The sequence below is a fragment of the Sycon ciliatum genome, chromosome 7 (genome assembly GCF_964019385.1).
Source record: "Sycon ciliatum chromosome 7, ocSycCili1.1, whole genome shotgun sequence".
Classification (NCBI taxonomy): domain Eukaryota; kingdom Metazoa; phylum Porifera; class Calcarea; order Leucosolenida; family Sycettidae; genus Sycon; species Sycon ciliatum.
Genome location: NC_088649.1, coordinates 23,971,295 through 23,996,541, shown reverse-complemented (window position 1 = coordinate 23,996,541; position 25,247 = coordinate 23,971,295). Strand labels below are relative to the sequence as shown.

At 47.7% G+C, this 25,247-nt stretch overlaps 1 protein-coding gene across 1 annotated transcript in view; it reads right to left on the bottom strand.

Annotated features, from left to right (window-relative positions):
* Nucleotides 1-255: 255 nt before the first annotated feature.
* The window catches only part of LOC135821734 (sushi, von Willebrand factor type A, EGF and pentraxin domain-containing protein 1-like), a 57,285-nt gene continuing 32,293 nt past the window's right edge, over nucleotides 256-25,247 (bottom strand). The window contains exons 22-36 of the mRNA XM_065334733.1: nucleotides 25,158-25,247; nucleotides 23,603-23,797; nucleotides 22,182-22,370; nucleotides 21,776-21,967; nucleotides 20,638-20,823; nucleotides 20,069-20,257; nucleotides 13,854-14,045; nucleotides 13,409-13,597; nucleotides 11,149-11,337; nucleotides 10,569-10,757; nucleotides 7,255-7,440; nucleotides 6,258-6,449; nucleotides 5,505-5,687; nucleotides 4,297-4,488; nucleotides 256-2,723 (exon numbers count right to left, since the gene is read on the bottom strand). The exon at nucleotides 25,158-25,247 is cut by the window's right edge and continues 99 nt beyond it. Of these exons, the coding sequence (XP_065190805.1) occupies nucleotides 1,492-2,723; nucleotides 4,297-4,488; nucleotides 5,505-5,687; nucleotides 6,258-6,449; nucleotides 7,255-7,440; nucleotides 10,569-10,757; nucleotides 11,149-11,337; nucleotides 13,409-13,597; nucleotides 13,854-14,045; nucleotides 20,069-20,257; nucleotides 20,638-20,823; nucleotides 21,776-21,967; nucleotides 22,182-22,370; nucleotides 23,603-23,797; nucleotides 25,158-25,247 (3,785 nt within the window). The 3' untranslated portion in view covers nucleotides 256-1,491. The remainder of the gene's footprint in view (nucleotides 2,724-4,296; nucleotides 4,489-5,504; nucleotides 5,688-6,257; nucleotides 6,450-7,254; nucleotides 7,441-10,568; nucleotides 10,758-11,148; nucleotides 11,338-13,408; nucleotides 13,598-13,853; nucleotides 14,046-20,068; nucleotides 20,258-20,637; nucleotides 20,824-21,775; nucleotides 21,968-22,181; nucleotides 22,371-23,602; nucleotides 23,798-25,157) is intronic.

Below are 25,247 nucleotides of genomic sequence, written 5' to 3'. Positions count from 1 at the left end.
AGCGCCTTCTAATCTCGGCCTGGTCCCATACATGTACATGTAGCTCAGATGGTTAGAGTATTGCTCATGACAAGCAAGATCCAGGGTTCGAGTCCTGGTGGGTCTGGCACTATTTTCTGTTTTCAGGCAGTTCGCTTCCCCCACTGATCTTTTGAATAATTCTATTGTTCACCCAATCCCTTCAAAATAAATTAGAATCGGTCAACAAAGCAATCAACGAGCGGCGTCCGCACGGCTGTTCAAGTGATCCGAGAGGCTTGTATCTGCCATTCTTTTGTTTTTCAGTGTCTAGGTGTGCTCAGGTGAGGCTGAATGAAATGATATGAAACATGGCAGATGCACTACCAGTTGTAACGTAAACTTGACAATAATGTTCAAGAATTGGAGATTCTTGTACAAGCAGACATAGCGCCGAGACCATGCATTTCCTCAAAACAACTATTGAGAGCTGTGAAGAGAAGGGAGAAAAAAATAATCGTGAAAAGCTCTAATGAAAGTGAAAAAACCCTAGGAAAATTAATTGAGTTTTCAATCATTGCTACACGCAAACAATCAAATCCTCTTGTCGAGCAACGTAAGAAATTTAATACAGCGTGGAAAACAGTCAGCGAAGTGTTGTGGATACAGCACATAAGTTGTGCTGTAATCAGCAACATCTGATTGCAGCCTCTACAAACTCTGTGTAACTCTTCACTGTGATAGGAGATTCTGTATGGGCAGATATGCTGAAGAGAATGAAAGGCAGCAACGTCATCAAAAAATCCATCGCAAGCTCTGAAGAGCTAGAGAAGGGAGAAATATTCATGAAATGTTCCCATGCAGATGACAAAATTAATGACCTAGAAATGGAAGCTAAGTTTTCAATCATTGATACATGTACATGTACATGCAACCAGATAAACACTCTTCTCGTGCATTGTGTGAAAACACAGTATGAAAAAGTCCACGAAGTGTCATGGATGTAACGTAGTATTATGTTGTGCAGGATTCAGATCAGCGGCATATGATGGTAGCCTCTACAAACCGGGTATTAGACCCATGTCGAGTGCCACAGTATCAGAAATACCCTTCTCGTGCAGTGTGAAAACACAGCGAGGAAGCAAGTCCGTTAGTTGTCGTGGATGCAACGTACACATGCCGTGCAGGACCGTGTGCAGCGACATCTAACGGCTCTACTAACCTGGCATTAGACATGTGTGCGACAGTGTCACAAAATACCCTTCTCATGCAGTGGGAAAACACAGTGGGAAAAAGGTCCATGATGTGTCAATGGCCACATAACAAATTAATTATATGCTGTGCCAGGATTCTGTGCAGCGACAACTAACCGCTCTACTAACTTGGCATTAGACGTGAATCTAGGGTGACCGAATCACAATTGTCCTTCACATGCAGTGTGAAAACACAGTGGGAAGAAATGTCCGTTTTAATTGTAATGCACATAACGTATACATGTTGTGCCAGGATTAGGAGCAGCGTCCTCCAACGGCTCTACCAACCTGGCATTAGACGCGAGTCCAGGGTGACAGTGTCGAACTCCCTCTCGCCGCTGCTGTCCAAGCTGTGTATGAGTGAACCAGCACCGACGGGGCTGGGTGAGCGCGGTGCCGGACTCAGTTGCTGACTGCGGCGCGGAGTGGACATGCTGGGATGTCGACCGATGGCAAACTCGCTGAACTCCCTGGCCCCTCTGGAGTGAGCACGATCCCGATGCATAGAGTCGAACTCGTTGAAATCTCTAGCCCCTCTGGATTGAGCACGATTCCGCTGCACAGAGTCGAACTCGTTGAAATCTCTAGCCCCTCTGGAATGAGTACGATCCCGATGCATAGAGTCGAACTCGTTGAAATCTCTAGCCCCTCTGGATTGAGCACGATTCTGCTGCACAGAGTCGAACTCGTTGAAATCTCTAGCCCCTCTGGAGTGAGTACGATCCCGATGCATAGAGTCGAACTCGTTGAAATCTCTAGCCCCTCTGGAATGAGCACGATCTCGATGCATAGAGTCGAACTCGTTGAAATCTCTAGCCCCTCTGGAATGAGCACGATCCCGATGCGCGGAGTCGACACACGAAGCAAACGATTCGTACATGGAGCTGGTCTCGACCTGTGATTTCCGGTGGACATTGTTGCGATAGCTAATTGCAGCGGCAATATCCTGCTCACTGGGCAGCATAGCGGACTGTGAGTGCGCCACCCTCGGGGAGACATTGCCGAACTCATCGTAGCTGCCATCGTTTAGCATCCCCTCATCATAGATGAAGCCTGAATCTGTCAACACCAAAGGTTTCTTGGCTTTGCCGGCGGCCTGCTTGTTGCCATTTGATTCTGGCAGTGCTCTGAGATTACCTTTGCCATTGAACATATTGTAACTAGCAGTACTGCGATTGTCACTGTCTGCCCTGCCCCTGGTGGCTGGGAAGCAGTCGTACTGGTCATCCAGCATCTCCGGCTCGCTGAACGATCCCATGAGGGCGGTCGTCGTGCTGGCTGGCTTCTTGCCTTTCCTGATCGGCATACTGTACGCCGACATGCTGCCCGGATGCCGGCTCTTGTCCATGTGCGACATCATGGTGCGCGAGAATATGTGGCCAATGTGGCGCTTGGATTGCGAGCGCTTTATGTAGCCGTGGAAGAGCAGCGCGAGGGCACTGATCAGGAAGAGGCCTGCAGCCACACTGGGCAGGGCAATGATGAGATTTTGCGTAGTTGTCTCTGTTGCCTCTGTGCATCATAGCATGACGAGGACAAAATGACAGGAAGAGTGATTGGTTGATCGGAGAAAGACAGAGACAAGCATAAATATGATAGAGAGAATATAACGCGACCAGAGCAAGAGGATGAGAGAGGCGATAGTAGAGCAAGAGGAGAGAAGGAGTGAGTGAGTGAGTGAGTGTGTGTGTATGTGTGTGTGTGTGTGTGTGTGTGTGTGTGTGTGTGTGTGTGTGTGTGTGTGTGTGTGTGTGCGTGCGTGTGTGTGTGAGTGAGAGAGAGAGCCAGAGAGAGAGAGAGAGAGAGAGAGAGAGAGAGAGAGAGAGAGAGAGAGAGAGAGAGAGAGAGAGAGAGAGAGAGAGAGAGAGAGAGAGAGAGAGAGAGAGAGAGAGAGAGAGAGAGAGAGAGAGAGAGAGAGAGAGAGAGAGAGAGAGAGAGAGAGAGAGAGAGAGAGAGAGAGAGAGAGAGAGAGAGAGAGAGAGAGAGAGAGAGAGAGAGAGAGAGAGAGAGAGAGGGAGAGAGAGAGAGGCAGAGAGAGACAGAGAGAGGCAGAGAGAGAGAGAGAGAGAGAGAGAGAGAGAGAGAGAGAGAGAGAGAGAGAGAGAGAGAGAGAGAGAGAGAGAGAGAGAGAGAGAGAGAGAGAGAGAGAGGCAGAGAGAGACAGAGAGAGACAGAGAGAGACAGAGAGAGACAGAGAGAGACACACACGCACAGACAGACAGAGACAGAAAGAGAGACAGAGACAGGGACAGAGAGACTATAGAGTGAGAGAAGGGTAACCATAGAAAGAGAGGAGAAGACTAGAGAGCCCAGGAGGTACAGAAATCTACCCAAGACATGTGATAGACACCTCTATGGCAGCAAAGTGGGCATCAACACAAAGGTTAGGAAACTCGCCTCAAAGTAAGGATGTGACAGCTTTTACGGTGTTGTAATCTATTCGAATGTTTAGTGTTTCCAGAATTTTTGATGAATAATTGCCAAGGTTTCATATACCACTAGACCATGCGATGTCAAATTTGGACTGCATGGAGAAATTCAAAGTGTAAGGAAATTCAGCCACCTGCCTCGTACTGCTGTTTTTCTCTCCAAAACTTAGCACTTGCAGGCCAGATATGAAAGGAAGAAAGAAAGTCATCAGGCACACCTAGCTATTCAAGAGCAATTTGTTGGTCAAGTGCCCTCTTCAGTTGTGAAAGTTGCCAGTATGATGCAAGCCAGATATCGAGTGATCGAAGAAGAATAGATTTGTCATAACCATGGATGAGAGTCATACTGTACAGGGTGTCGGAAGGTATTAGACATTGGTCCGGCCGCATAAGTAGGTGGAGGTCCGCTCCCCCCCCCCCCCCCCTTCCCCCCCCCCCATCCGGGAGAATTTCAGGGACATTGGGCCCAAATAGCCCATATTTCATCGCTTCAAAAGTCGCAAGATGAAACTATTGGTGTGGCTTTGGCCGGACCTGCCGCACCAGTTCCGATGCCCCTGACAGTAGCTTAGTTGGTTAGGGCAGTTGGCTAGACCAGAAAATTGCCGGCAAATAGCAAGTTCCCTAGACTGTTAAAGGCATATCTGTCCACTTACCAATGCAGTGGCCTTCGCTGACCCACACGCCATGCGTATGGTCTACAGCTACACAATCCAGAAGGTCGTTGCCCTCAACAATGTAGCCAGCGGCGCAGACTAGTGTGGCCGTCGAGAGGACTGTCTTGTTATTGGGGAACTCGAGCTCGCCATGCTCTATGGCCACGTTCAGTATGCAGAAGTCTTGCTTCGCTGAAATATCAACAAAGAAGCAAAGTTGAGCATCAGTGGAAAGTATCCGCAAAAGGCAGCAAGAGACTATGCTCCCTGGTTGTTGTTGGCTACCTGAATATGTATTATTATGCTGTTCCACAACTGTAATGGTAGAGTGTGAATCACTATTATACATGGCAGGAATACACTATCAAGACTGAAACAATTTCCCATCGGCAAATCAGTTTTAAGTAGTGATGTAACAAAAAGCAGTCCATGTCTTCCCTTGTCATCATCATAATAGTATAGTTTCGTCTCTCTCCTTCTATTGCTCAGGAACACAGAGGCGGAAAGAGGCTGGTCCTCAAGTACGCGAAACTGTTCATAATAATAATAATGTAACAAAAAATCGAATTCTACGAACGAATAATCTAGCGAATACCACTCAAGCGAACGAACAATTATTCTACTGTTCCAACAAAAAGTGCTCATGTAGCAAACACACAACACAAGCGCTCAGACTCGAGTCACAGTAGAGTCTACCAAGGTCTACCGCGTGGAGTCTAGTCGTTGTCAGCAACACAGTACACAGTTCATGCATTCAAGTCGAGAGATCTAGAGTCGCGCGTGCTGTGTGCATCGCACGGACTTCGCCCGCCCGCGAATATTTGAATTCTCGAACTTTCGACCTGGATTTATCTGATCGATTATTCGTTGAGGTCCAAGAGATTGAGGAAATTGGAATAATCGATTAGTCGTTACATCACTAGTTTTACGCAATATCCGTCAGAAGCTCTTACAAAAACCTGGATGTTGAGCCAATATTGTAAGTAGAGAGAAAGGACTAATAAGTTAATAGTTACGACTAACGGTCCACCAAGGTAAAGAGATCCTATACAGTCGGATAGTGCGACAACAAGGCACAAAACTGACAAGGATATTGAGACATTCAACGACCTCACACCTAGCTCCAGCACATCTACGAAGCGCAAACCAACAAACTTCTAACTTGGAAGGCTCAGGTGTGGAACGGTCTAAGGAGGAGAAGCTCTTACGTTCGCAAGTTTCATCTGTACTCCAGACACCGTGCAGTGGCTGAGCAGCTGAGCAATAGGCCTGTGTTGTAGCTTCGAAACCTGGGTGACATTTGAATGTTGCCACGGATCCCAGCTTCCTCTGCTGTGAGTATTGGGTGTCGCCCCTGCTGAAGAAAATCTTGGGACAGTACTCTGTGTTCACTGCAATGGACAGTGAGATCATCAGCAACATACAGTGACATCATCAGCAACATACAGTGACATCATTGGTAACATACCATGACATCATCGGCAACATACCATGACATCATCGGCAACATACAGGGACATTATTGGTAGCATTCAGTGACACTATCAGCAACATACATTGGCATCAGCAGCAGCTTACAATGATAATCACAGACCACATGCAAATTTTCCTCATTGAAGAGAAACCCGAGTGTACAGTACATGTATTCAGACTGCACAGCTTCTTCACATCTGAGAGAGAGAGAGGAGTTTTAACTTTTATGATCGCTTTGGCATGAAACTTTAAGCTACTGCCGATTCTTATTGTACCTCTCTCCCGTGTACGTCAACATCACTAAACCACTGAAATGATGTACATGCCGTAATCCCAGAATTTCTCCCTGACAGCAACACACACACACACGCTGCACTCTGTGGGTGTAATGCACTCTTGTTAGAATGGAGAACGAAGTTTCACATCAAACTAGAGTTTGTTGGCCAGGAAGTGGTTTTTTTTTGCCGGATTGTCCACTCATTACTCACCTATGCACTCGGTAGCGAGGTCCCAACTTCCTGCTTGCCTGCTTCCCTCGAAGATACACGTTGGAGAGGTCTGGGATGATGGCTTGTAGCCAGTGTTACACCCCAGTACGGCGTTATCCCCCAGGGTACGGTTTCTGCCGTACGTGAAGTTGCCAAGCGAGTCTTCCAATGCCGGGCAGAACTCGAGTATATCTTTAAGTGGGAGTGTACAGATACACAGTACAGATACCGTACATACATAGGTATTAAAATGTAGCCCCTACACTCCTTCATTGCAGTACCAGTGTCATAGCTTGCTAGCAATATTGTATATGCTGTGCATCATCCAACCAGTATGTTTGTAACTGTGTGTGTGTTTGTGTGCGTGTGTAAAAAAGAAAGAAAAAAGAAAGAAAAATAAGAAAAATATAGATTCATTGGCCAGAAAAATCCACTTCAACCAGCTGTGCGGTGTAGACCAGGTTAAGTTTAGTGGCGGTCAATTCATCAGCCTTGCAAACTGTTGAATGGTGTAATACCAGCACAAGATGCGTGGCTAACATAACTTGTTCACTATAGTCGCTCCAGCAATGGGCAGGAGTATGAGTATGAGTGTGTGTTCCCACGTCTCCATGTGTATGCATGCACACCATTTCCATTGGTGTACACCAGTTTGTGCAAGGAGCAAACATTCCCTTTAAACAGAAGTATTTAAGTCACAGCTGCAAAACAGAGAGTTTCCAGGCTGTCCAAGAGAGTGCTCAATACCGACTGTTTTCTCATGATCGCTTATTGCGTGAAACTCGGAGTAAAAACACTTTTTTCACCCTCTTAATAATTGTTTTAAGTCACAGCTGCCTATGACTCATGCAGTTCTATTTTTTTTTTTTTTTTTTTTTACAAAGACCACTTAATGCCAAACATGAGATGCAGCTAGGGGAAGCACGCACAACCTGAATCGTGGCAGGGGTGGTCTATCAAGACTGCACAGTACACAGTAGCCTGGAATACACCTTACATTGGCAAGCAGGTTGCGTTGAGAACCTTGATTGCGTTGCGGTGAACGGCATGCAGGAGAACACCGTGGCGTCGTCGACCGGCGTGAATCCCGGCTCGCATTCCAGCGTGGCCGTTCTCTGCAGCACATCTCTACCCGTGATGTGTGTCAGGGTGCCGTTTGCTACCTGAACGGAGGAACAGTCGGCTGCAAGTGCAGGAGCAGGCATGCAGAAAGAAATGACAGCAGAAGACAAGAAGACCAGCTGTAAATGTACAATCTTCATTTTTTAAACCAGCACATTAGAAACCACTATCCTGACCAGAGAATGAATCCAGTGCTCTGCTACTGCCAAATCAAAAACCATCAATATTTCTCCTAGCATAAATGCTGGTGTGACGAATAGCATCTTTCTTGTTGCCTGATGATTGCATAAGCACTAAATTCAGAGTAGCAGCAGCCAACTAGCGATGCCCTTTGTTGTTCCGTGTCAACCAGCACCCTCGATAAGGGCGTGTTTGGTTGGTACGACCTAGAATAGGATTCACCAGAACAGCGTGTTTGGTTGGGACTGCACCTGTTCTGGGTCGGCCAGAACATGTTCTGCTTGCTCCGGACTCGAGGCTGGAGCAGACCGAGCAGTTTCACTTTTTCACAGTGAAATGTGACAATATGACAATGTGTGTAGTGTGACGATACAATGTGTGTGTAGACAAACATTACGATTATGTATTTGTTGTGGTGACATCTGTCATCAGTGTGTCATGCCTCTTACCTCATTGTAGCTTCATCCGTAGTCCGCTTCCATTGTCCTTGTTCTATATTCTATTCTATTTCTTCTACAGTCCATTCAGAAAAAGATGGACTTCTAGCTTTTGGCCATAAATGGGTCAAACGTTGAGTTTTTTTAAGAATTTTTTTCTGCAATCCCCTATGGAATCCTCTTCCAATTATGTTTCTGAAGTCTATTTGTCCAAAAAGCAAGCCATAAGAAGAATAGGATATCAGCCAGGTTTTGCCCCAGAAGCATTGAATTGGAAAAAACCATCAAAATCCAGGCCGTTTGACCCTGCCTGCAACAGTGCATTGTGGGGTTCGAACCCCAGTTCAGGTACCCTTTTTGGACTCTTTTTCAAAGTTCAAATTTCGCAGCACTGCACTGTGTACAATGAAATCACGAAAAATCGCCAAATACGGGAGCTCGCCAGAGCCAGAGCCCATCTTTTTCTGAACGGACTGTAGTGCTAGTCGTTTCACTTCTCATCTTTCCTTGAAGTAGTTTATTTGAATTGTAATTGTTTTCCTGCAACGATCGCTCGTTGTGTTATTTATTTGCGTCTTGACTTTATTTTTATTTCGCCAGCGCCTGCAAGGCTGCATGCACATGCTAGGTTCTGTGTTCACGCGTGACTAATGATGTCATCGCTATGCCTTTGCTTGCTGCGCGTAGTCGTGTAGCTGGTCTTGTTGTTTCCTTCGCTTCGTTTCAGTTGCTGTTTGCGCGACTTCATTTTCAGATCTATTTTCTGCACTCAATGGTGGCCGTGGTGGCTGTCGCTGCAATAGCAGCTTCAGCCACGACGGGCCCCTATCGGTTGCTCTGCCGCCATTTTGGCTGCCATGTTAGACGTGTCTTTTCCTGGCCAAAGTGCTCGTGATTTTGTGTTCTTGTTGTTCTTTTCTTGTTCTCTCTCCTTTTCCTACTTGCATTTTTCGTGATTCATACATTTCCACCAAGAGGCTGCCGTTTGCGCTGGTGTGTTGTGTTGGGCGAAGAGGGGTGATAGAGAGACTAGATAGCTCCAGTTCTCCCACAGAAACCTGGCAGAAACATCGATTTTGGTCACAAAATGATCCCGTGCATACGCTTTTGGGTTGGACTCGTTGTATCGTTCAAAGTGACCTTGGTGACCCATACACATTTTGAAGAATGCATCAAGTTTGCCACATTTTTTCGCAAAGAAAAATGTGCTCTGTTTCTGGAATACCGTGTGGTTGGCATGAGGCTGCTCCATGTGCACCAGCTGTTCGATTCTGTTCTAGATTGTACCAACCAAACACACCCTAAGCAAGCATAATTTTCAGTATCCAAATGAGCTCTTTATGCATATTACAGTGTAAAATAAGCAGCTTTCCTAGTGCAGCAGAATTTACGCGGCACGGATGGTTCCTGATTATAAAGGCACCGCCTTATTGCAATCACAGGGCAGCGCGTATACTCTCACGTACAGACATGTTACACACACACACACACACACACACACACACACACACACACACACACACACACACACACACACACACACACACACACACACACACACACACACACACACACACACACACACAGTGACACACACAAACACATACACATACACACATATGCACACACGCACACACACACACACACACACACACACACACACACACACACACACACACACACACACACACACACACACACACACACACACACACACACACACACACACACACACACACACACACACATACACACACACACACACACAATCTGTCGTCATTGACATAACGATACCATCACATATAGGCACTTTGGCACCCTGTAAGAAGACCTTAGGGTCTCTTGGGAAAGCGCAAGTAAAAACGAGAGAGCTTGGAAGCTCAGGGCCCTACGCTATGCTTTGTTGCCTAGCTCATCGTGCATGTTGTTAGAACCGATGGAAATGTTCCCTGGGACCGGCGCTGACTCTGCTGATCACGGGTGTTCTGGAGTCGACGGGATCTCTCTTCCGACGTTTCCTGTGACCGGCGCTGAATCGCCCGTTCACGCTTTTTTTGGAGACGACGGGATCTCTCTTCCAAAGTATGTTTTTGCTCACGCATCCTATCACCTATTCGGCAACTAACGTCCATTCTAATTTCATTTCCTCCTCGTCTCCCTATTTCTTTCCAAATCTCCCTCTACATCAGGGAGTCGTATACACAATACGACGAATATTGTGGCCAGCTGCTTGTGGCCAGCTGTGTTTGATGGTACGGTATGGGACAGATACGGGAGCCAGCAAATATTGTGGACAGCTGGTATGTACAATCCTGTAGAGCCTTTGTAGTCACAGATACGGGACAGATACGGGATAGCTCCAGGCGTGACACAAACAAACAAACAAATAAACACCAAAATAAAGCTGTGTGGACCCTGGCTAGCGGCAGACGTTACTGAAGTAACGTCTTCTGCATAGCTACGGGAATTAAAAAATACTTACAATACACACAGGAAGAGTGTAGGGCACAGAACACAGAAAGCGCTTAGGATGTGTGTGTGTGTGTTTGTGTGTGTATGTTCTATCCCCTACCTCTGCATTCCACTGTCGTGTTCCACTGGCCAACCTCCGGACTGTCGACTTCGCACACGAAGACAGAGCCGTCCGCCGGGCTATACCCAGCTGGACAGGTTAGGTGAGCCAGTGTTGATAGAACACCGTACTCGGGGTAAGCTACCTCCCCGTACTGCAACTTGACGTGAGGACAGTAGCCTAGCATCACTGTAGTGTAGGCAGAGGACATACAGCAAGGGTCTTAATTAGGACGTCATTGTTCAACTGGGAACAACGTCAACGTGAAGCTGAGGACTGGAACAAGAGTTACGCAGTTCAAACTTCAACCCTTGGAACTGCTCGCAAGTGCATGTCAGTGCCCAAACACGTACACAGATACGCACGCAGGCACGCACGCATGCACAGATCAGAAATAGATAGACAGGCAGTGTAACCAGTAACCAGTACATCTTTTACAAGACAAGCAAGACCTTCCCCCCCCCCCCCAACTTATCAAGTGTGCCACATTGTCTACATGAGATTGACTGGCCCGGGTGTACGCAACCTCAATAACATCAGCTGACAGTGCACTTTTAAGGCATGATTTTTCAGCCCTTACGTTTGCATGATGGCGTTCCACTCCAAACTCCAGTACCGTTCTCGAGCACATCACACGTGAAGATAAGAGAGGAGTTCCACCGATAACCGTCGTCACAGGTGAGTCGTGCTGAAGACCGGGGCTGGCGACCTTTGTCAAATGAAAGGTATCCATTGGCCACCGACAGAGTTGGGCAGAAATTCTCCAGTGCTATACGAAACCATGAATAAGGCAAGAAAAAAGGAACATAGAAATCCGCCAAATCACAATTTGCCGTTAGACCCGGAAAGTGTTATAAGAGCACTTACGATCTCCTGTACTGCATAGGGCATGCACAGCTACTTGGTGGATACGTAAAAAGTACTGTGTTTTCCTGATTGTAAGCTGCAGCCCCGTTTCCAGGCCCATGTCAAGTAGTTTCGATACATGTACTTCAGTGGTAGCTGCGCTCGATTGTAAAGTCGCATCCCCTTTGCTTGCCCTGAAGTTAAGTGTAAAAAAGTGCGACTTATACACAGGGCAACACGGTAGGCTGGCTTCACACTTCTGCATGCCATCTTCCCCCAGTCCCCGCCGGTCCCCCCCCCCCCCCCCTGCCCCCCAAGGCCACTCTCAATGCAGTTCTAGCCACACTGGGAGAAGTGAAGAAAAGCTGCATTGGTTGACGAGACTCATCAACCAACCCATTATGCACTGGTGAAGGTCAGTGGAAAATGTTCGTTACAGAAATGCGGTTTCAAACCGACACCATTGCAATGTACCATGGCACGAGCACGACAATCATTTACTATTTCAATTACACAATTTCTGTGTCTACGTGAACTCTAGACGTATCTGATTGTTCAGTTTCCTTCCAGGGTTATGTTTGTCTGCAGAAGAAATCCACACCCTGCTCGCAATGCATGTTACCGTATTAAGCGGTGTATAACGTGCATATGAGCAAAATGCGCACCCACTTTTTTGACCAACATTTTTGCATGTTAAAGGAAAAGTTAAGGCAAAAATTAAAATTTCACCAGTTGTAGTCTTCGGGGTGCTGAATCGAATGATCTTGGTCCGAGAAAGCTGAGACGCTCCCTTCCTACTTGAATCCCAATCGAACTCGCGCACTTCCACCGAAACTGGGTGACTGCGCCCTACTAGATGGGGATTTGGATGCAAAATGTCACTAAAAGCGCCATTTCGTTCTTATAAAAGCACGGATGACCGCGATTGGCCCATATGTTGTAGTCTTTTGGACGCTGAGTCGACTGGTTTTGGTCCGAAAAGGCTGCGATGCAGCGTTCCTCCTTTATTCCCAATCGAACATGATTGAACAAGCGGTCACGTGCTCCTGGGTGCCCAAATCACCTGGTCACCACGCCAGCAGGCAACAACTTTCACACCAAGGTTCAACTCGAGTGACAGGACTGCACCCAAAAAAGGACAAACAGGCTAGTAAGTTGTACCCTGCAGGCACAGTGACCAGGTGACTGGCGTACGCAGGAGCACGTGACCGCTTGTTCAACCATGTTCGATTGGGAATAAAGGAGGAACGCTGCATCGCAGCCTTTTCGGACCAAAACCAGTCGACTCAGCGTCCAAAAGACTACAACATATGGGCCAATCGCGGTCATCCGTGCTTTTATAAGAACGAAATGGCGCTTTTAGTGACATTTTGCATACAAATCCCCATCTAGTAGGGCGCAGTCATCCAGTTTCAGTGGAAGTGCGCGAGTTCGATTGGGATTCAAGTAGGAAGGGAGCGTCTCAGCTTCCTCGGACCACGACCATTCGACTCAGCACCCCGAAGACTACAACATGTGAAATTTTAATTTTTGCCTTAACTTCCCCTTGAAGGTATATCCAGAGTACAATGCGCAGCGTTGATTTGAGAAAGTTATTGATTGTAAAAGGAGTGTCATAGAGTGACCATTGACAAAATTATCATACAACTATTTAAATGTGTACATTTGTATAATGCACGCACTACCTATGGGGTCTCATACACATCTTTTATTTTAAGTGCATTGCAGTGTAGCTAGCAGAAGACACCACAAATTTATGGATGTGGCTTGTGCAGGGTCGGAGACTCGAGAGGGGCAACCTTCGCAAACTGTTTGATTCATTGCGCTACTTTTCCAAGTGCATGCATTCTCTTATCCGGAGCATAGCGCGCACCTGTGAATTGAGGCCAGAAATAGCGCTTCTAAAGTGCGCACTATACTCGGGCAAATACGGTTTGTCTGGACGATGGTTCGAGGTTTGATCGAGGCAAAACATACACCGTCAATGCGCTTACGTTTGCAACCGGTGGTGTCGTTCCAGATGCCCGTGGTGGCATTGAGTTGCAGGCAAATCAGAGTGTCGCCGTTGGACGGGCTGTAGCCGACGTCACAGACGATCTTCAGCAAGTCCTGCTCAGCACGGGCATCGACGTTGGTAATGCGACCGTTGTGTATGGGAACAAGCGGACAATAGGAGGTATTCTCTGCAAGGAACACACAGAAGAAAACAAGCTCACATCAGTTGCTCGCTTACATGTCTAGGGCACCACCGGGCCAGATTTCACATTCAGAATCTGACTAGAATCTTTAATTTTCAAAAGTGGAGCCCAAAATCACATCGATGCAGATACAAACCGCATGTAAAAAGAATCCTTTTTTCGCCGTTATCCCAAAGTGATGAAATGGGTTTAGCGGGTTTAGCATTCCAGCTCGTAATCAGGGGTCCGGGAGAAAACTTACTTTTGCAGTTTGCGCTGGCATTCCACTGGCCGGCAGCTAGTGACTTGCGGACACAGGCGATACGGGCGGTATCCACGGGAACGTTGCCATGGTTACACCGCAGGAGAGACACGCTGCCCAGCACGCGGGGTCCAAAGTACAGTATGTGACCGTTGGACACGTTGCCGTGCTCCCTGCAGTAATCCTTGTTTGCTGCGTGCAAGACAAGAGCAAAACACATAGAACAACCAAAAACATGCATCGGGTCGGCAAATTCGATCGAAGGTTTTAGGCCCATTCCAAATTTGATAATTATATGCATCAAATAACTACTACTGGCAACATGTGTACCCACATACAGGGGCGTTGGAAGGCATTTAACGTTGGTGCGGCCATGATTGGATGGAGGGTTTGAGGCCCCCCCCCCCCCCCCCTGGAAAAAGTTTGGGAAATTGGGTCCAAATAGCCCATCATTTCATTGCTTCAAAAGTCACAAGATTAAATTATTGTTGCGGACCGGTTGCGAAGCCCCTGACATAATTTTGGAACAATTAGCTTGGTAAGAACGTGCTAGGAAGAAGGTAAACCAGTGTATTAAATACCATACTAGCGAGTGCACATCCCTGTTATCACTTGTCTGAAGATTGTCTGGATATGGCGTGAAACTAGAGTGCTGGCAACTGAAATCCGACCCCTGGGCGGTGCGCTCACATCGCAACAACCCAATACGGGATAGTAAACCTACGAAATAGAGACCGCTAGAATGTGAACGCATCGCTCAGTGGTCGGATTTCAGTTGCCAGCACTGTAGTACAAGGTAGTTATCACTTAACCATGCGCTTATGAACTCTTTGTGTTCCCTTTGTTGACGCTTCAAAATCGCTCTATTGACACTGCAAAATTGCTCTGTTGACGCTGCAAAATTGCTTATCATCTCCCTCTCTCCCTCCCCCCCCCCTCTCTCTCTCTCTCTCTCTCTCTCTCTCTCTCTCTCTCTCTCTCTCTCTCTCTCTCTCTCTCTCTCTCTCTCTCTCTCCCCGTAGCTCTCTCCCTTTTGAAATTCGCTTCCATAGAATTGGGCACCATTGCCCGTTTGGCCTTGCGAAGTAAAATAAAAATCAACAACAACAACAACAACAACAACCAACAAGCTCGCCAGGAGTAAGAAGCAAGTTTTGAAGCTCTGAGTGTCGTGACCACGTCCCCACCCTAGAGGCGTATATGCACTGCTATTCTAACTAGTATTACCTATCTAGCATGGATGACTCCCCAGCGCCAGGCAGCCCAAAGCCTGAGCCCCCAGAGCCACTGTGGAGGTCGATGTCGCCGGCCGAATTGAAGGCCAATACCGTAATATTTGTCGACGGCCTCGCAGGCCAGAAGATAGTAGAAATTGCGGACACCCTCATCGACCAGGGTTATGCTGACGTCGCCTCCGTCCAAATTACCGGATCAGCCTGTAAGGTAACGTTCTGCAGCCAATCTACAACTAAGTCCATTGCAGAACACGGTTTCTTTCTTGGCGAAACACATATTTCTGTCCGCCATTCTCTCTCCTTGCAAGTGCACATCTTTGACGTCCCGATTTGGATCTCCGATGCCGCCATCATACATGCACTCACAAAATACGGTACGGTGCAAGGCACCATTCGCCACGGCCGTACCCGCACAAAGTCGGGCGCATTTGTCGGAACAGGCGTACGCTTCGCAACTGTTCGCCTGAACAACGGCTGCAGGCAGGTGCCATCTTTCGTGCGGACAGCCGAAGGCAATACCTTCCGCGTGAAGCATGAGGGCCAGGCGCCAACTTGCCGCCTCTGCAACTCAGAAAATCACCTTGCCGGCTCCTGCCCTAAATCGAACAAGCTACAAAACATACGGACCCGCACTTCAACCAACACGCGGCAGAACCAAAACGAAGACCCAGCACCAGATCCAACACTGGCGACAGCCCGGCCAGGCCAGGCCAGCTTACCGTACGCACAGGCAGCGACCCCGGCCCCTGCCAGCACACTCGTACAGGAAATCACCGAAACAAGCAACACACAGACCCAAAACGACGATCCAGCACCAGATCCGACAGCCTCCACAGGCCAGGTCAGCTTACTGTACGCACAGGTAGCGTCCCCTGTGACCTCTGCCAGCTCACCCGCACAGGAAGTCACTGAACACAGCCAGCCCAGCAAAAGTGCAGACCAGCACGGACACACTGCCAGTGCCTCTGATGAGCACCAAACTCGTACTCGTAGAACTAGTACAGATATCGATCGAGCCGACGAGAGCGCAGCCCGCGCACTATCACCCAGCGCAAGCATGTACTGCCACTCGCCAGGCTCACCTCGCACGGCAGCGGAAGACGACAGCAACGACGAGAGCCTATTTGAGGAAGATGGAAATCGCGCCGAACAACTCCTGCAGAAGCTCAATGCAGCGGAGGAAGAATGGAAACTCTACACCGGACGTCGCAGACGCAGACGCCACCAGCTAGAGCAGACGCCCCCAGGCGCACAACATCCACATGCCTCTAAAAAACAAAAACAAAATAAGCTAGCTGACCAGAGTCCTACAGGAGTCACCATGGACCACGCCTGAACTGGAATCGTCATCAACACCAGGTCCCACCAGTGAAAAAAAAAAAAAAAAAAAATTATGAAAAACGGAAATGAACAAAATAGCATCTCTTTCTTCTCCTTCAACGCTCGCAGTCTCTACCCCAAAATGGACGAACTGTCAGCAATAGCATCGTCAACAACGCCACCTTATGATGTCATTGCTGTCTCTGAAACATGGTGTACCCAGCACGATCCAGACTCCCTGTTTGCCCTCAGTGGATACACACTACATCGTGCAGACCGCCCAGACCGCCAAGGTGGAGGAGTGATTCTCTACGTGAACGACACTATACCTCATGAACTCGTCCCTACAACAACCCCAGACAGCTTTGACCTATTATCGCTGAAACTGTCAGCCAACGACAGCACCATCAACACAACATGCGTCTACCGACCACCCCGTTGCGACCATCGGCTATTCTGCCAGCACCTTGAGGAACTGATACGAGCCATACCAACAACAACGCAAAAGATTATCCTCGGTGATTTTAATGCAAAGAACGCCGCTTGGTGCCACTCTGACACGACAGATGCTGTTGGCGAGGATCTAGCAGTGCTGTTCCAAACTTACTCTCTACACCAACATGTCACATTCCCCACTCTTGTGCAGAATGGGCACCCTAAATCCTGCCTAGATCTCGTCGTCACGGATGTAGACAGCGACTATGTCCTTATCTCTAGTCTCCCGCAGATCGGCAACTCGGACCACCTATCCATCAGGGGTTTAATCAAGCCAGTCGCTGCACCCCCTCGAGCCGTACCACCTCCCACCCATAACACCACCCATTGGAAATGGTCAAACCCAAGCATCAGCAGTCTGAAAGCCGAAATTGAACGCACACAACTGCTACCGGAAGGTGACACCCTGAACACTACCAACATAGACAACCTGTGGCACTCATGGAAGGACAAAGTCCTCACTTGCGCCCGCAAACACTGTGCAGTACCTCACTCCCCGAGGCATACTAGCCACCCCGCAAAGCCATGGCTGAACCCAGAGCTCACTAACGCCATCAGAGAAAAACACCGGCTCTACCGTGCCTACTTGCGCACCCGGACGCCCTGCAACTGGACAGCATACACCACCCAACGCAACAAAGTTACTCACCTTCTCCGAATCGCTAAGTCTACATATGTCAGTAATGGCACTGGGACGAGCCACTCCACACCAAACCTACACAAACTGATGCGCGGCCTCCAGTCCTCACAACGACCTACTCTGCCAGACATGCTCTCCCACGGCCAGACTCTCTCAACCCCCGCTGAAAAAGCAACCGCCCTGAACGCTTTCTTCATCTCGCAAAGCCAACAGTCAGTCACAGGATGCCACGAGGAACTTCCCTCCATTCATTCCCCCACACCCAATACACCTGGCCTAACTACACTTGAAACAACAGCCCAAGAGGTCTCAAAGTTACTGTCTAACCTGGACCCGTCAAAGAGCGCGGGCTGTGATGGCATACCAACCCGCCTACTGAAAGAGGCAGCCAGTTCACTTGCGCCGTCCCTAGCAACCCTTTTTAACATCTCCTTCGAACGTTGCACTATCCCGCAAGAGTGGAGGGACGCAACAGTCACCCCCATCCACAAGAAGGGCAGCAAAACCGAGCCCTCCAACTATCGACCCATATCGCTACTCAGCGTGACGTCGAAAGTACAAGAGAGGATAGTTGCTGACCGCATCTCAAAGCACATCCAACCTCACCTCCCCAACGGCCAATCAGGCTTTCGGCCAAACGATGGCACCACACAGCAGCTATCTCGGTTAATCCATCAGATCACCGAGAAAAGAGACGCCGGGCAAACAGTAATTGCTTGCTTCTTCGACCTCTCTAAGGCGTTTGACCGGGTGTGGCACCAAGGACTGCTTGCAAAATTGGCCCACCTCGGACTCGATGGCAAATGCCTCCAGTGGCTTGCCTCCTATCTCACCAATAGACGACAACGTGTGCAAGTGGAGAGCAGCAAATCAACATGGCTAAACATTCCAGCGGGGGTCCCCCAAGGCTCTGTCTTGGGGCCGCTTTTGTTCACGGCCTACACAGTTGATCTGCCAACCGCCTGCATAAATGCCAACACTGAGTGCAGCCAGTTTGCCGACGACACTGCCATCATTGCCGCTCACGAGAATTTTCTAGCCGCAGAAGAGCACCTCCAGTCAGCTGTGACAACCGCGGCACAGTGGCTTAAGGATTGGCATCTCCTGGTCAACGAAAGTAAGACCACTGTCATCCACTTTCACCACACCAACCGGCCACCTCCCAGACCACCATCAATCACACTTAACGATACCAACCTCACTGTGGCCTCAAGGCATCGCCACCTTGGCCTCCTCATACAGCAGAATCTATGCTGGAACTCGCATGTTGACTACATCATCACTAAAGCGACCAGGAAGATGTTCCTTCTCCTGCGACTACGCAATTCCTTAAACACTTCTGCTCTCTCCTCCATCTATCTAACCTACATTCGCCCTATTCTTGAGTATGCTTGCACTGTCCTCTCACCCCTCCCCGCAACCCTGAACGACCGGCTTGAGCGCATCCAACGGCGCGCTGCTCGCCTCTGTTTGCATCTCCCCCTCTTTGAACACAGAACCCACTCCGTGCTGCTGCACCGACTCAAATGGCCATCACTCAGCAGCCGCCGTACCCTCTCCCATATCCTTCTTGCACACAGCCTGCATCATAGATATGCACCACCACACCTTCTTGCAATTCACCTACCCCGAATACAACCCATTCGCACGCTCAGGTTCCCCCGAACCTTTGAGCTACCCACAACACGTACAAACCGGCTAAGAGACTCCCCCATCTATGCTTCTCTTGATCTCTTTAATAGCATCCCACCCAGCATCCGGCAAATCAACCCCAGACGAGATTTCAAAGCAAACATCCTACCACTTGTCATCTCTTCCGTATGTACTTGCTCACATTGCTCAGCACATCTATAGCTCCATTGCGCCCAGCCTACGTGATTAACTCCCAATTAGTATTACCATCGCTACTGCCTCAGCAAGCAGCTAAACTTTGATCTCTCTGTATCTGATCCCCGTGCCTGTAATTATTTTTCTCTTATTGGCCACAGGCCATCGTGAGAATAAAAGAATTCAAACAACAACAACAACAACCAGACGCGTGGTGCTCAGTCACTCGAGTCATAATAACTCTGCTCCTGTGAGCATTGGGCACTGTATAGAAGTGAAGAATTCTGCTCTCTGCACAAGTAAAAGAATAATTTTGAGTCTGAGGCATTTGAAAATGTAAAAAAGGAGATCCTAACTATTATAATAGACTTTTAAAAGATTTTGCACCCTGATGTCGAAAGTTTCCAGGGGGACATCCCCTGGATCCCCCTCCCGCCGGACTATCTCCAACGGCGGTGCTACGCGCCTGAACAAACAAAGTGATCGAAGTTGACCCTTTGAACACTGCAGGACGGTGTCCGTAGGGTCTAAGGACCAGGGAAACGAGTCACTTTTACTGAAACACACACCACACTAAAAAAAGTTCGCAACTCGGGCATCCATTCTCGAAATTTCAAGATCTGTGTCATAACGGAAACGAGTTCAGATTGACGGAGCAGCAGGGTGTAATGTGCTGCCCAGAAGCCAGCTTCACTTACGCACACATTCCGCCTGGCCACTCCAGCGGCCAGCCGTGGCACTTAACACCTCGCACGTGAACGAGTGGCCAGAGGCAGGGATGAAACCGGCGTCACACGTGAGCACAGCCATCTCCAGTAATCTGGGGTCTTTACGATGCTTCACCGAACCATGCGTTGGACTCAGTGCTGGACAGTAGCCATCTTTCACTGAAAAAAAAACATAAGTGGAACATGTGATCAAGACTTGGGTTATTGCAGACGATCATTCAGTGAGGCTTGCACATGCGCATGCACACATACGAACATGTACACTGAGATCATATGACATCCAGATCACATGACCCCAAAGTCACGTTACACCAGATCACAGTCATGATACTGAGGTCACATGACACAGAGATCACATGACACCAAGATCACATGGCACACAGATCATAATACACAAGATCAGACTATACTGAGATCACATGACACTAGGATCACATAACACCGAGGTCACATGACCCCTGATCACATGATTAAAGATCTCATTACATCACCACAAAAGATGCAATATTCGAGCACAGACTGCCATGATAGTGACTCACATAAACACTTGGCATTATTATCCCATCGGCCGTGGGTGGCGTTCCCAAACTGGCATTTGAACGTCAGTCGGCCAGTTGCAACATAACCTTTATTGCATATCATCGTTATCGCAGCATCCATGTCCCGTGATTGGCTGCTCAGTGTAGCGTTGGCAACGGGCAGTGCCTGGCAGTAGTCGCTGATTTCTAGCGTTCACACAGGGAATGAAAACCGGTGGGAGTGTTATACTATATCACTCGGGTGTCATTATTATATACGCTGGTGGAGAGTGGTTTCCAATGACCATGTGGAACTGCAATTGACAGCTTTTCTTTCCTTTCTTTCTTTCTTTCGTTCTTTCTTTCCTTTCTATCTTTCTTTTTTCTTTATTTCTTTCGTTCTTTCTTTCTTTCTTTCTTTCTTTCTATCTTTCTTTCTTTGTCCCTTTCGGGTGTACCATGTGCGTTAAGCAATTGCCTCATTTCCGAAGGACGTCGTAGGACGACTGACGTAATTTCCATAGGGCACATGTGCTCAGCTAATGGCAGCGGGTAAAAATAACTAGAGTCAAACACGGAGATACCCTACAAATGTCGCGCCCATGCCTCGTTCCATGTCCCAATCGCTTCGCAGTGAGTGCGTTCAATTATGCCCGCAAATCGATTCATGAATCCATTCATGAATCGATTCGCGCTATTCACATCACCCCATGTGAATAGGGTGAATGGATTCCGAATCGATTCCAGGGCTCATGATATGAAAATCGAACGACTTGAATGCTTGCGAATGGATTCATGAATCGATTCAAGTGCATAATCGAACGCAGCCAGTGATCAAAATTGAATCAAGTAGAAGCTTGAACAGCACTGTGGATCACACACAAAAGTCAGGACCCCTGGCAGTTGTTTCGTTTAGTTCAGCAGTACCATGGCCTTGTATGCTTTGTATATAATACGGAAGGTACACATGACCTCCTCTGTAGTAACTACGTGGCGGTGGCCAAAAATCTGATCCAGTGATAACCGGACCAGCGACCGGTTCCGGCGGCCCTGCACACACACGCACGCACACACACGCACGTACGCACACGCACACACACACACGCACACGCACCCCCCCCCCCCACACACACACAACAGGGAACAGAAAGTCACTTACTTTGACATCTAGCAGACGCATTCCATATTCTCCCTCCCCAGTATGCTGTCGTACACCACAGCCATATGCCGTCGGTCGCCTGGTAGCCAGGGTTACAGGAAAAGTTGGCAACTGCTCCGTGATGCCTGCCAGTGGGGTAGATCACCTGACCATTAGGGACTTTCCCGTGGTGGTTGCAGAAGTTTGTGTTCACTAAAAATTGCACAGCGAAAGGAAAGAAAACACGACAAAGTCAAAAGTGCTACACTCATAGCACTTGCCATGCATTCACGTGCACTCGGCTAAACGAAGATAGTTTGGAGGAATGCCATCACAATGAACGACCCCGGGCTGTTCCACAACAGCTGGTACTGAATTATCATGATACTGCTTTTTAGGCATAGGCCAGTGAGTAATGATAACTCACCAGTGCAGACGTCCGGTGAGCTCCATCGTCCGTGCGTGGCATTGACTTTCTGGCACACGAGAACCAACTCTTTCTTAGCCACGTATCCTAAATCACAGTTCAGCCTTGCCGGAGTGCCGACCTGACGCTGCCCATCATGCGTCACTGTTCCATGTACTGGCTTAAACGCTGGGCAATAGTTGACGATATCTGTGCAAAAGAAGAAGAAAACCGAGAACACACTTCTGCTAATGAGCACACTGTGCTTTAACCATTTTGCTTCCGTATGGTCAAAAGTCGATGGTAATCCGTCGATGACTTTAATTAACAGACTGCAACTCACTCATTTTGTATCCAATTTGTACAAATTTGGTGTCAAAAGGAAGTATGAAAGACCCGCCTTTGATGTAGGGGTGAAACGATTACACTTTTCAACAATCGGTTAACCTACCCTTGTATCGATTCGATTATCGATTATGGTATCGATTAGTGCGTCCTAGAAAGTACCGTGCCAGACCAGAACAAAGCATGCCGTTTACATTAACTAACATGTACATACAGATGAACCGTACATGCACTGTCGATCTACAATGAATGTACATACCGTAATTCTGCGCATATAAGCCCATGGGCCTATATCCGGATATAAGCCCACCTCCGTTTATAAGCCCATGGGCTAATAAACAGACACAAATGCAACTCACGTGTCAAGTAGAATTTTTCACAAAGTGGACTTTTCCTACCATGGTACAGCAGGTCAGTGCAGTTTACCAGTAGAGTGTGGTAGACTGACCATGAGCATGGACTTGTACTTTTTCGTGAACCGTCAAAATTCGAATATTGGCCCATGGGCTAAAAAACGAACATGTTTTACTGGATATTTTATCCCCAAACTGCATTGTTTCACATATAAGCCCATGGGCTTATATGGGCGGAATTACGGTAACCTTATCGGATCCTATTACCCAGAGGCAAGAATATACTCTTGCTACTACTACCACACAGTACAGTCATTGTCATGTACATGACAATGACAATGACAATGATTGTCATGTACAAAAAAAGAAAGTTTTTTTTAGAATCGCGTAATCGAAATAGACAGCATAATCGAAATCGCTTCGTTGTAATGGTCGATTAGATGGATAACCGATATAATCGTTTCAGCCCTACTTTGATGTGCAACAAAGGGGTTATAATATGCTGCAAAGAAAGGTTAGGAACCTCTGAAGCAGGTATGTTTTTGCAACAAGCACGAAACAGAGTTAACCATGGTGAAACTTTGGAAATGAGTATGCTTTCCTCCGAGAACTTGACATTTTTAAAACCATCAGCATAGCTGCGGTAGAGACTTCAACTTCATTTTACGGATTTGAGTCTGGAAACTAGACATTTCCCTACAACTCAGTATGCTTCATTGTAGCAAACACGCCCCATTGGCTTACCTTGACAACGTGATGCTCCCTTCCAGACGCCGTGCTTAGCCTTTTCACTGCTACACCTGTAGGTTAAGTCTGCACCGCTAGCAGATGATCCCACGTTACACACCAGAGTTGCAGTGGCGCCCAGAGATGTGCCCGAAATGTTGCCCAGGTGACCACTAATCACCACTAGAGAGGAATTGCAATACGTCGGTATCACTGAAAAACAGAACAAACATTTGAACTCGGATGGTGAGCCAATATAATTATGGTAAAAACAGGAGAAACTTTTCCAATTGTCCGCAAACTCTAACGCAGCCACTTACACATTGCAACTTCACTTCTCAACTCCAAAAACGGTGGCTTCACTGCGATTCAGATTTAAAAATTCATTAACCTGATGATGGGCCAGGCCCAAAAATTGGGTCCAATGGTAATCTGAATTTTGATCTGAATCACAGTGAAGAGACCGTTTTTGGACACGCGAAGTGAAGTTTAAATAAAAAAAGGAGAAGGATAAAATGTTACGAGTTATGACTAACTGTCCACCAACGTGTCGCACTCGCTGACTGTATAAGATCTGATTACGTTGGTGGACAGCTAGTCATAACTCGTAACATTTTGCCCTTCTCCTTTCGTTTACCATAAACATTTGAACGGTTCCAAATTTGTGGCATTCGGGCATACAAATTCATTACCGGGCTTTTTGGTTTCTGTGATGTACTTATTTATGGTGAGATGCACCCACTTATGACATGTACACGTGCACACTTCTAGTCTCGTACGCGTGCTCTACCGTATATGCACGTGCATGCTTTCCCGCGTGTGTACGCACACTCTCCTGTTCAGAGTTGTTCTCCTCCTGACGTGTCGACAACGGTCGTTCTTCTATCAATGTTGTGTCTCATATTGAATCTATGAATATAATAATACTTACCAACAAAAAACAGTTTCAACCAGCGGCATACCAAGAAATCTCATAGCAGATTCTTAAGTTCAACGATATGTAATCTTAGTACAAAGGGGCTGCTTCTAACACTGGAGCTTGTGCTTACTCCCGACAGACTGACAGACACTTGCTCTCAACTGCCATCTGGAGAACTCTAAAGACATGCCTGCCTGTTCGTATTGCGGACAAAAGCGCCAGAGGATAGGGAGCTAAAAAATATGGTCAGGATTAACGAAATTAGGACATCTTAACCCTAGCTAAATGGACAAAGAAGCACACCCTAAACTTATTCCGGCCAAAGTCAGGCGTCCAACTTCTCAGCCAGTGGAACTATCCTATTTGCACGGACAGTAGTGCTGCATGTGCATCACTATAGCAACCTGGTGTTATTCCGTATCACCATGGTAACCTGGTGTTGTTCCGTGTCACCATGGTAGCAATGCAGATTGTATACGGTATTATCCAGAGTACAAGCCACACTTTGGACACTCAAGATTCACCCAAAAAGGGGGTTGCGGCTTATACTCCGATGATCAAATTAACGGTGGCAAATAGGTCAGATGTCTGAATTTCGTGGCAAAAATGGGCCTGCGCCTTATACTGTAGAAAATACGGTAACAGAACTCTTACAAGCGCAGCCGGGTGTCGCACTCCACTGGCCCATGCTTGCAGTGAGCTGCTGACACTGTATCCGCGTGCCGTTTGTCGCAGCATAGCCAA